At 43.7% G+C, this 12,741-nt stretch overlaps 1 protein-coding gene and 1 non-coding gene across 4 annotated transcripts in view; both read right to left on the bottom strand.

Moving 5' to 3' along the window:
* Nucleotides 1-100: 100 nt before the first annotated feature.
* LOC144510676 (interleukin-21 receptor-like) overlaps nucleotides 101-12,741 on the bottom strand; it is a 33,375-nt gene continuing 20,734 nt past the window's right edge. For 2 of the 3 annotated variants that reach the window (XM_078240378.1, XM_078240379.1), the window contains exons 3-6: nucleotides 7,603-7,693; nucleotides 3,250-3,455; nucleotides 2,049-2,194; nucleotides 101-452 (exon numbers count right to left, since the gene is read on the bottom strand). In XM_078240378.1, the coding sequence (XP_078096504.1) occupies nucleotides 186-452; nucleotides 2,049-2,194; nucleotides 3,250-3,455; nucleotides 7,603-7,693 (710 nt within the window). In that variant the 3' untranslated portion in view covers nucleotides 101-185. The remainder of the gene's footprint in view (nucleotides 453-2,048; nucleotides 2,195-3,249; nucleotides 3,456-7,602; nucleotides 7,694-12,741) is intronic. The other variant, XM_078240380.1, reaches the window with a different exon arrangement.
* Nucleotides 2,759-2,831, bottom strand: trnak-cuu (transfer RNA lysine (anticodon CUU)). Its single transcript has one exon. It is a non-coding gene; the product is annotated as a tRNA-Lys (tRNA).

Raw genomic sequence — 12,741 nt, 5'->3', positions numbered from 1 at the left:
CAACATTTCTGGTACATTATTTGTGTCCTCCTTTGTGAAGACAGAACCAAAGTATGTATTTAGCTGGTCAACACAGTAAGAAGTCTCACAACACCAGGTTAAAGTCCAACAGGTTTATTTGGTAGCAAAAGCCACTAGCTTTCGGAGCGCTGCTCCTTCTGGCTGGAGACAAAACACATCTCATTTTAGCTGGTCAACCATTTCTTTGTTCCTCTGTTTCTGACTGGAAGGAACCTGTCTGATATTCCAAACTGGTACTCGACAGCAGTATACTTGCCAGGGTTTGTCATCCATTCTACTTCTGGGCTCCACTTGCTCCAGGTGCCCATATATCGTCCATTTTCTGAAGGTTTGCTGCGGACCCTTGCTTTATAATTGGTCTCTGGTTCAAGTTCTGTTTCCTCGATAACCAGATTTCGGATATCATTAACCCTACTTTTAACCTTTACATCCTGGAGGAAAGAAAGAGATTCAGTTAGGATGCAAAATGAAACACAGGATAAAAATTACCTTGAAACAAGAATGTGTTTATCATAAATAGGAAGTTTTCAGAACAGTGCTGGGAGGTTTATTTACAGTGTGGCAAATTTACATTGGCATAGGAATGTCTAATGTAAATGGCAGCCAAAAAAAGCTACAAGAGTATTGACAAGATAGGGAATGGTCTAATAAGTGCCAGATGGAATTCGGTGTCATTAAATGTGCGGTTATGAACTTTCAATTTTTAAAAATCTGTAATTATATTCCTCAGGTACCGTGAGGGGAGGGGAAAAAGTCTTGAAAAAATGGTCCCGTGTTTGCAATGCAAATGGATGGGCCACATAATGCATTTTTAAACTGTGACATGATAGTTAGGGGTAGACAGAAGCAGCAGTTTCTAGTGGTTGAGGGTCAAGGAATCATAGATACATAATACATTATTTAGAATAGAGAGCAGGAGAAGCTTCTTCAGATTTGTGAGACTGGAGTTCATATTTTAGATGAACCTGGATGGATGAAGGAAGGGATTCAAGAGATCTGGGAACAGTGTGGGTAAATGTAAATATTTGCTTGTGTGCAGGGGGTCAACCCAAACTAGTTAGACCAAGTGGCCTGTTTTGCATTTTGTTGGAACTTCTATGTATAAAAATCAGGACAAATCTGGGGCATTAAAATGGAAACTGGGTTCAGCCTATAGTTTTTGGTCCGAATATCCCCCCACCCTGTACCTCACTTCACTTCACTTCAAGATTAAGCTTATCCTTTACTTCCCAAATGTGATGTTACAGCAGATCCACTTGAACATATTTAAAGAGCAGCATTCCAAGCAAAATCTCCCGGTATGCAGGTGACACCAAAATAAAAGCAGGGCAATTGAACTAACATAATTCAACCAGTTTCAGAAAGATTAAGAACAGTTAAAATAATAGGGCAAAGAAGTGGCAGACTCAAGTGAGTATGAAGAAACACAGAATAACAGTCGATGTTTCTAACTCTTGTTTCCCAGGAACAGCCAGTTCCCTTGGTACAAAGACTGTAGTTAAAGGGGTTGACATGTTTGCCCTATCTTTTTACCTATTTACCAATAATTATATTAGATAACTTATTTTGTGAAATGTGCAAAAGCAGGAATTATTCTCTTATTGTTTTCCAGGATGTGTGCACAGATGATAAGGCTGAAATTTATTACCCGCCCTTAGCTGCAGGTCATGTGATGAAAGTACTCCCACAATGCTTGTATGTAAAAACAAATCATGGATTTTTGACCCAGCGACAATAAAGGAATAGCAACATATGTATCCAAATCAGGATATCATTTGTTTTGAAGGAAACGTGGAGGAGATGGTTCCTTATGCCCCTGCTGTCCTTGTCCTTCTCGGTGATGGAGGTTATGGGTTTGGCAGGGGCTGCTGAAGTTGTTGCAGTGCATTCTGTAAACAGTACAAACTGCAGCAACAATGCACTGGCGGTGGAGGGAATGGATATTGAAGCTTCTAAAAAGCCACAGGATGGAACCTGGGAGGGTGCTTTGTGGTGAGTGTCAGTGAGCAGCAGCTAGAATCACCCACCTCTTTTGTCTTTCTGCTCCAGAATTCTATTTCATGCTCCAGATGGTTGTTCAGAAAAGCTACTGCATCATTCTGCCAAGTGATGTTTACCCTCTGTGTGGTGAAGTTCACTATCGCAGACAGTTGCTGAGGAGCGCTGAGCTGGACTGCAAGATATTAGTGATTCAAGAGATAGGCAATGAGATATCAGATATAGTCAAGAAGAAAAGAACATCCTGTTAAGACTGAAATGGAGAAAAAAAATAACTTTTGTGTATTATGGAAACAGTTGATAGCTCTGAGAGATAAAGCTCTTCCATTTCAGACATCCTGCTCCAGCATTAAACATTCAGAGCAACTGCACAGTGCAGCCAGATAACGAGTAAAGATGCACTTACTGTTATCATAGAATCCCTACAGTGCAGGAGGCCATTCGGCCCATCGAGTCTGCACCAACCACAGTCCCACCCAGGCCCTATTCCCGTAACCCACATATTTACCCTGCTAATCCCCTGACACTATTGTCAATTTAGCATGGCCAATCAACCCAACATGCACATCTTTGGACTGTGGGAGGAAACCGGAGCACCCGGAGGAAATCCACGCAGACACGGGGAGAACGTGCAAACTCACACAGACAGTGACCCAAGCTGGGAATCGAACCTGGGTCCCTGGTGCTGTGTGGCAGCAGTGCTAACCACTATGCCACAATGCTGCCCTCAAAATAATAGCGCCCAACATGGGGCACAAACCCACGACCCTGAGATTAAGAGTCTCATGCTCTACCGACTGAGCTAACCGGGTTATGGGGGAGGGAGTAATATTAATGCTGTTATGGAGGGAATATTGCTATGCAGTCAATACACACAATATTATGGAGGGACTACCTTTTAAATACACATTTACCTTTAAGGAAAGAGTGTCCCCTCACCTCCCCCCCTTACTGGCAGTCGATTTTGCTGTGGCTGAGGTGGCTCACCATTGGCTGGCAGTGGGATCTTCCGGTCCCACAGAAAGCTATGATGTTTTACATGGCTCACCCGCTCCATCACCGGGGAGCCTTTTCGCAGTGAGTTGCCTTTGGCGGGAAAGGCTGGAAAATCCTGCCCAATGTTATGGAAGGAGTACCCTTTTAAATACACATTTACAGTTATGGAGGGAAAGTCTCTTTAAATAATCAGTGACTGATATAGAAGGAGTGCCCCTTTAAATTAACACTTACTGTTCTTGGATGGAAAAAATTTCTCAATGGAACAATTGTACGATGTCCTGGCCCAGCTGTTTGACTCAAGAACCAGTTTGAACTGTTGCCTATTAAAGAACCAACGGAATTCCATAGTACAAGTGTAGCTGTGGACCCATTCCTCCTCCTCTATTGCTCGCACTGAACTTCTCGTGAAAGTACAATTATTCGCCATAGTCTTTGGCCTGTTTGGAAATGATTGATCAAAAAGTAAGAGTCCATCAGTGCTGGTAATATGGCCCAGGACATTTGTGGCCAACCTCCATCAGCTTCCATCATGCGGCCTTAAAGATTTAAACATGTACTCCCTCTAGCACTGATGTACTTTAGCTGTAGTTTGTACTACCTATAGGGTGCACTTCTTAAAATTCTTTCACAAAATGTGAGCTTTACTGGCTAGGCCAGCATTTGTTACCCATCCCTAATTGCCCTTGAGAAGGTAGTGATGAGCCGTTTTCTTGAACCGCTGCAGTCTATGTGACTTGGGTAAACCCACAGTGCTGTTAGGGAGGGCATTAACGATCTTGATTCAGCGACAGTGAAGGAACGGTGATATAGTTCCAAGTCAGGATGGAGTGTGGTTTGGGGGGGGGGGGGGGGGGTGGAATACTGTAGGCAGTGGGTTTCCCATGCATCTGCTGTCCTTGGATGGTAGAGATGGCAAGTTTGGAAGGTGCTGTTGAAGTTAGGTTGCTGCACTGTATATTGTAAATCAGTGGTGGGCAACCTAGGCTAGTGAGTGGGCCGCATGAGTGGCTCTCCTTTCAGTGGGCCACAAGATTGAAATCAGCTTGTTCACTAACATGACCCCCTCCGCTCCCCCCATCGATAAGATTAAATATATTTAATACATGCTGAATATTTCATAACGACTTATAGAAAATGCTTATATCATTCATATCTTAATAGAATTGTCATCAACTTCAAATGATAAAAACAAAAGATATATTTACACTTTGGATGCAGAGGAAGTGCACAGCTCAATGTCAGTGTTGTGTACAATCAGCATGCACCTCACTTCACATGCGTCATGTGTCATACTGGTAGGAAAACAACTACGTGGTCAGAAATCAGCAGAATGTGCAGCCCTACACATGGGCAACGCTCAACAAAATGTCTTGTGGGCTGGACTCAGAACCCACATGTGGCTCCAGGGCCGCAGGTTGCCCATCACTGTTGTAGAAGATGCCATTGTGAACAGTGGTGGAGTGAGAGGATGTTTAAGGTGGTGGATGGGGTGCTATTCAAGTGGACTACTTTGTCCTGGATGGTGTTGAACTTCTTTGAGTTTTTTTGTTGGGGCTATATTCATCAAGGAAAGTGAAGAGTCCTCATTTGTGCTTTGTTCATGGTGGGCAGGCTTTGAGGAATCAGGAGGTGAGTTCCTCTCTGCAGAATTCCTAGCCTCTGACCTTCTCTTGTGACCACAATATTTATAAGGCTTTTGCAGTACAGCTTCTGGTCAATGGTAACTCCCAGGATGTTGATTTTAGGCTGTCAGTGATGGCAATGAATGTTCAGAAAATGGTATCTATTTCCCAAACACTGTCCCAGTGGATCAAGAAGGGAAACAACATTGTGCACTTTTTAAACTCATTGACATATCTTGAGTCATTTAAAGAGCTGGGCACTGATCTATTCACACTCAGTGAGGAGGATGATAGCAGGAAAAAAATTATTAAACCAAAAGGTGCTACATTTGAAGGCATAAAGCATTCACACAAAATAAATGCATTAATAGCAAATTTTACAAATTAATGGGTTTGTTCGAATAACCATTAAGGAGATGTGCTTACAGAGTGACCAAGGTTGGAATTAAATAGACCAGGGTAATTGACTCTTAGAAGAGATAGGCAAACTGGAAATGTGGAAAGGTTGGGATAAAAACATTAGCGTGGGCTGCGTATGTCGGTGCAGATTACACATCTGTGATTCACAGAGACAGCTACACATGTAAAGTGCATCTGCCTTTAAACAGGTCCAATTTTCACGATGAAATGACCAAAGCAGGATGTGTGGGCTTGATACTTTTCAAGAGAATTTCTAAAGCTGCCAGAGTTATTTGGTGAAGGTAGCTTTCTGGATAGGTCCAAGGATACATTTGGAAGAGTTTAGCTGCCTCTTTTTGCAGGGAGGCTAAGTGCCCTTTGGGATTGTTAAAAGTAGACATGAATATGCTTATAAAATGGATTAACTGATTTGAACTGTCAAGGCAATTAATTCTCCTGACTTTCTAAATTATAAAAAAATCTTCTGTTTAAAAATTTCACCCTGTCTGTTATCATAGGCCTGAGGGTTATCATTATAAAATTTGTACTGCATGACTGCTTTCACAACCGCTTATAACAGTGGGGTTCACTGTTTGATTGAGAGCTTCAAGTGGTTTTCAAGTCTTTGATGTGGGGCTATAAATACAAATGTTCATTTTTATTAGGGATTAAGCAATTGACTGAAATGTTTGTGTTTACATTGGAATAGCTCTTGAAGGAATGCAAATGCAGTGACTATAGTGCGTTGTATGAATGGAAGTTTTAAAAAAAACTTTATTTTATTTCATTTCAGCAATTCAGCATTGTCCTGAGGTCTGCCTATGGTCCTGAGGTCTGCCTATGGGTGGCACGGTAACACAGTGGTCTGCCTATGGGCGGCACGGTAACACAGTGGTTAGCACTGCTGCTTCACAGCTCCAGGCACCTGGGTTCGATTCCCGGCTTGGGTCACTGTCTGTGTGGAGTTTGCACATTCTCCTCGTGTCTGCGTGGGTTTCCTCCGGGTGCTCCGGTTTCCTCCCACAGTCCAAAGATGTGTGGGTTAGGTTGATTGGCCATGCTAGAAATTGCCCTTAGTGTCCTGAGATGCATAGGTTAGAGGGATTAGTTGGGTAAATATGTAGGGATATGGGGGTAGGGCCTGGGTGGGATTGTGGTCGGTGCAGACTCGATGGGCCGAATGGCCTATTTCTGTACTGTAGGGTTTCTATTTCCAATACTGGGTGAGGTACTGGAGGGTGTAAGGGCAAATGAAGGTGGGTGAGGGACATGATTTGACAATAAGTTGGCATGGAGGTATTAAGTACAATGGGTTTGGATGAAATGGCATAGGTTGACATGAAGGATATAAGGGGGCAATGAGGTGCTAGAGGGGCATTGGCTGGAATGGAGTGTATGAATGGCCATGGGGAGTAGGTGGGGGGGGGGGCATTAGGTAGCATGGATTAGCATTGGTGGGGCATGGAGAGTGTGGGGTGAGGCTTGGAGGGCTTTTTTGTTTTATAGTTGCTTTTACAGTTAAGACAAAGTCTCAGATCAGTGAGGTGGACCTTTCACTTCTGTAACCAGTAGCCCCATGGCAGGACTCTAGTTATCAGCTGCCCCCACCCCATCACCTCCACAAGGAACTAAAACTTGAACGTCCAGGGCACTTTCTCCTGAGTTGATTTTGTGGAGCCAGGAATTTTCCTAACTTTGCTGGAAGTGAAGATTTGGGCCTTTTTATATGTACAGTATAAAACAAAAAAATCCTGAAGTAGTGGGGAACATATATCTAGTGACTGAATCCTGGTATAAGGGAAGATGGACTAATTAGCTCTCTCCTAAAGTTTAGAAGAATGAGGTGTGATTTCATTGAAAGATACAAAATTCTTAAGGGGCTTGACAAGGTACAATAGATGGTCAGAAAATGTTTTTCCTGTTGGACGTCTAGAATGAGGAGGTCAAAATCTCTGAATTTAGGACAGTCAGCCATTTAGGACTGAGATGAGGAGAAGTTCCTTCAGTCAAAGGGTTAAAACTTTTTGGACTCCTCTACCCCAGCATGCTCTGGTGCTCACTCATTGTGTATATTCAAGTCAGAAAAAGGTAGATTTTTGGTTTTGAATACTGAGGAAATCAAGGGATACGAGTAGTGCAGGAATGTGTAGCGTGATTAGAATGTGAAGAAAACCAGAGGAGCTGAAAGGCCTATTCATGTTCTTGTTTCTTTTGTTCTTACACTGCCTATCAAACATTCCTGGTTCAGCACAGGCTAGAGTGGAGTTCCTTCTAATATGTCCTTGGAAACACCTTCAAGGCTAGCAGATCAGTTTTCTCACTGGAAATCATCTTGGTCCTCTGAGTCAGAACCTAAGTTTCTGTTCTTACTATTCATTAGGATGTGGATTGAAACAGCCTAAGCTTTATTCAAAGGGATGGAGTTCATGAAGTCTGTCTGGACTGGATTTGAACTCAGGTTTCCAAGCTGAAATTGGCTCATGTTCAGGTACCAATTTCTTGGCATAGAAACTAAATGCTATGGGATTGCACAAGAGTTGGTTAGTCAGTGTAAAATGCTTACCCATAGACTTTCAGTGTGACATTTCTGTTGTTTCTCTCCTTCCACTTGCAATCCATTGTATGATTATAGTCAACATAACAGCTTAGTGGACCTACATAACAAAAAATATTTCCAATTAAATAAGAAAAAACATGGTTAGGCAGTTGACAACCTGCACTCAATCAAAGACCAGAAGTATGCTTTCTCTTGTTCAGCCCCTATCTATGAAATGTCTAGGTCGCCTTAGGATCTGTTTCAAAATTCAGTTGCAAACCACCAAGAGTAAGAGTCTTATGAACAATAATATTGAGACTTACTTTAGTTATTAAACAGCCTTTAGTGGTAATTTTTACTTTCACCTATTGACACTAGTAACTTGATGGACCAGAACAATTACCCAGAGATAAATCAATGGGAATGAAAACCTGGCAGATGAGGGGAGTGATCCACTTGGTCAGTTTGCTGCCCAAGTGGTGAGAGTGAAAATAACTCCCGAATTGTGTCTGCATGAGGGAGCTGAACATGGATGAGATGATGGGTATCAGCTCTCTAAACTCAAATGTAACATTTTGGCCCCCTTTGTTAACCATGACAGAGTCTTAAAATGGACTCCATATCACAGCAGTCTAGAACACTGGGGAAAGCAGGATTTGATTGTAGATTTTGCCTTTGGTCACTGTTGTTCTCTCAGCAATGGAAATGTGGATCAACACGAAACTCAAAATGACTGAAATGATTAAAGGAGCCTCAATGTCCCTTGGATATTCTCTCTTCTCTGGTCTCCCACTACTTGACTGTTCTTCCCTTCTGCCAAGATGGACGGTATAGATTATAGAGACATTGTACATGCATGGATAGACTGATCAATCAATATTTAGACAAACCGGTTCATAGATATATGGGTTAACCAATAGATTTATAAGTGGACAGACAGATTACTCAATACATAGATGGCGAGACTGATCGATTAAGTATATGGATAGACTGATCAATTGTCACATAAAGAGAGGGCAATCGACATGTAGGTAAATACATTTCTGGTCAGCTGAATTTGGTTGGAGCCAGGCCTATCTCAGGCCTTTACAATGCCATCTGACACGGCTGTACCCTCCCTGCACACGATGCAGCATGATACCTTTTACACCCCCAGTGCGATTGAGTGGTCGCTGGAGTGTGCCACAGATCTGCCCCCCACCCGGATATGGGATACAGACCTCTGGGACCACAGGCCATTGGCAGCAGCATGAGACTGACTGGGCTCAGCACTCTAGCGCTTACGTAGAGCACATGGGTGGCTGTAGGAAGGACCTTGAGGAACCCTTGCAGTATACATCTGTGTGTACCACCTGGACTGGCTTCCAGACATGACATACATTTCAAACAGATGGTAGGAAGGTGCCCTCCTGACTTCCACGCGATGGGTGGTCATTGTAGGGACCACTGCAGAGCTCATGCTGAGCTGTGTTAACGCCTGCTGAGCTGCATTGATTGCTGCCAGGTGCTTGTGACAGTTACTGGGGCCTGGAGTTTGTTGTCCGCAGTTAACCACGGAGCCTTTCCAGCAGATGAGTGGCAGGATAGTGGTTGCTACATTAGTGGGATTTGATCTCGACTTTTGGAACCTCTTGGCAGGGGAGCGGGGAGGCATCTTTCAGCAGGCAGGCAGAACGCTTGCCACACTCGCCCAGCCTGAGCATTCCGCTGCCCCCTACCCCATACCATGGCAGCGGCTAACCCACCCTCTTGCAACCTGCAGGTGGGTGCTCAGCAGTACTCATCTCCTCATTCAACCTCCCCAAATGTTGCACCGGAACTGGACCAGTAATGTTTTGCGCTGGTGTGACGTCACCCCGGAGGGGTTGGTGTATTCCGGGAAGGAGGAGCCTCACATGCCGACCTGGCTGATGAGGCTGAAATGAAGTCAGTCTCATGCTAATCAGCCTTGCACCCTTTCTGGGCATGAACTGGTTCACACCATTAGAAAGGGGCTGGGAGAATTGCGAACTGTTTGGTGCTGGGTGCAAAAAGGATATTTAGGTTCGCACGCCATTCTCCAGCATCGACATGATCTATTAATGGCACAGCGAGGTTGGAGATTGCCCCCTTGGCATTTGGATTCCTATAGAATATGCAGCCAGCGGGACTTTAAAATTGTTTTCCAAGCCAAAGAGATCAGAATGCTGTACTGAAAACCTACAAAGACACCCGCATTCTCTTTCTCTCTTGAAATTATTGTGCCAGGATTTGCAGAGTAAAAATCCAGAGAGGAGAAATCTACTGCAAACTGAGATCTTTAGGAAATAAAATGTGAAAATCTGCTCCGTCCAACTACATCCAGGATGACAATTGAACAAAGAGACCACAATGTGGAATCACCGCAACTAGACCAACCAAAGAACAATAAATCGGATCTTCTTTGTTTATCATTTTCACAAACTGAAAAAATCTTCAAGCCTCTTATTCTACCAGCATATGTGAGAGTCCAGGGAACGTGAGTGATGTATGAATAGTGGCTGCAATTTACCTAGTTCTTTTTTAATTGGGGAAGTATTTTCAATAAACGTACCTTGCTCTTTAAATTCAGAACACCTTTATAATCTGAAAGCATACATAGTCAGACTTCTGCAGTATTAGCAAAGCACATCCTCCCTCAATTCACAAAAAATACTGTCACAGTCAAACTTGCTGTAGAATTGGGGAGTCATTTCTTTACCCCTCACGTGGTTGTAACATTGTTCATTGAGTAGGGAAGGAACTGATCATTGCCAATCCTGCTCCTGACTATTGGACAAGCTTTTTAATTCAGCAGGTCAGAGATCAGAGGTGGGAAGTGCACTGTTTCATGCTGCCAGCCTCCACCCCAGTTTAATGCCATCATCCTGATCCGATTGGATGCCAGCTGCTTCCTGTCAGGCACATAATTTAGCACAATGAATATTAACCACGGGACTATTGAGGTCACATTCATGGGTTGAGTGAGATTTTCAGTTGACAACGCAGGCATCCCACATTGGCCTGCCATGGTGGAAAGTCAGGGGGGATGGTGGTAGGGTTACATAGAAACAAGAAGCAGGAGTAGGCAATTCGGCCCCTTTGAGCCCGCTCCGCCATTCATTTTGATCATGGCTGACCATCAAATTCAATATCGTGATCCTTCCTTCCCCATATCCCTTGATCCCTTTAGCCCCAAGAGCTATATCTAATTTCTTCTTGAAATCAGACAACATTTTGGCCTCAGCTACTTTCTGTGGTAGTGAATTCCACACATTCACCACTCTCTGGGTGAAGAAATTTATCCTCACTTCAGTTCTAAAAGGTTTACTCCTTATCCTCAAACTATAACCCCTAGTTCTGGACTCCCCCACCATTGGGAACATTCTTTCTGAATCTACCTGGTCTGAATTTTAAAAGTTTCTACGAGATCCCCTCTCGCTCATCTAAACTTCAGTGAATATAATCCTAATTGACTTAGTCTCTCCTCATTGAGGAGATTGAGGAACAGATGTGTCGGCAGATTTTGGCAAGGGGTAAAAGTAACAGGGTTGTTGTGGTGGGAGATTTTAATTTCCCCTATATTGACTGGGACTCACTTAATGCTAGGGGCGTGGATGGGGCAGAGTTTGTAAGGAGCATCCAGGAGGGCTTCCTAAAACAGTATGTAGATAGCCCAACTCGGGAAGGGGCTATACTGGACCTGGTATTGGGGAATGAGCCCAGCCAGGTGGTCGATGTTTCAGTAGGGGAGCAGTTCGGGAACAGCGACCACAATTCAGTAAGCTTTAAGGTACTAATGGATAAAGATGAGTGTAGTCTTCAAGTTAAGGTGCTAAATTGGGGGAAGGCTAATTACAACAATATTAGGCAGGGACTGAAGAATGCAGATTGGGGGCAGATGTTTGAGGGCAAATCAATATCTGGCATGTGGGAGGCTTTCAAGTGTAAGTTGATAGGGATTCAGGACCGGCACATTCCTGTAAGGATGAAGGATAAGTATGGCAAGTTTTGGGAACCTTGGGTAACGAGAGATATTGTGAGCCTAGTCAAAGAGAAAAAGGAAGCATTTGTCAAAGCTAGGAGGCTGGGAACACACGAAGCAAGTGTGAAATACAAGGAAAGTAGAAAGAAACTTAAACAAGGAGTAAGAAGAGCTAAAAGGGGTCATGAAAAAGCACTGGTCAGCAGGATTAAGGAAAATCCCAAGGCTTTTTACACATATATAAAGTGCAAGAGAGTAGCCAGGGAGAGGGTTGACCCACTCAAGGACAAGGGAGGGAATCTATGCGTGGAGCCAGAGGAAATGGGCGAGGTATTAAATGAGTACTTTGCGTCAGTATTCACCAAAGAGAAGGACTTGGTGGATGACGAGTCTGGGAAAGGGTGTGTAGATAGTTTGAGTCATGTTGAGATCAAAAAGGAGGTGGTATTGGGGTTCTTGAGAAACATCAAGGTAGACAAGTCTCCAGGGCCTGATGGAATATACCCCAGAATACTGAGAGAGGCAAGAGAGGAAATTGCTGGGGCCTTGAGAGAAATCTTTGTATCCTCACTGGCTTCAAGGGAGATCACAGTAAGTAGTCTCACAACACCAGGTTAAAGTCCAACAGGTTTATTTGGTAGCAAATACCATAAGCTTTCGGAGCGCTGCCCCTTCGTCAGATGGAGTGGTTATCTGTTCTCAAACAGACACAGAAATCAAATTACAGAATACTGATTAGAATGCAAATCTCTACAGCCAGCCAGGTCTTAAATGTACAGACAATGTGGGTGGAGGGAGCATTCAACACAGGTTAAAGAGATGTGTATTGTCTCCAGTCAGAACAGCTAGTGAAATTCTGCAAGCCAGGGAGGCAAGCTGTGGGGGTTACTGATAATGTGACATAAATCCAACATCCCGGTTTAGGCCGTCCTCAACTTGGCTATCAGTTTCTGCTCAGCGACTCTGCGCTGTTGTGTCGTGAAGGCCGCCATATATATATATGATTTGGAGGAAAATGTAACTGGATTGATCAGTAAGTTTGCGGACGACACAAAGGTTGGTGGATTTGCGGATAGCGATGACCATCAGAGGATACAGCAGGATATAGATCAGTTGGAGACTTGGGCGGAGAGATGGCAGATGGAGTTTAATCCAGACAAATGTGAGGTCATGCATTTTGGAAG

Source organism: Mustelus asterias, chromosome 23 (genome assembly GCF_964213995.1).
Source record: "Mustelus asterias chromosome 23, sMusAst1.hap1.1, whole genome shotgun sequence".
In the NCBI taxonomy this organism is placed as follows: Eukaryota; Metazoa; Chordata; class Chondrichthyes; order Carcharhiniformes; family Triakidae; genus Mustelus; species Mustelus asterias.
The sequence above is the reverse complement of the archived record's forward strand: the minus strand, read 5'-3'. Positions and strand labels throughout refer to the sequence as shown.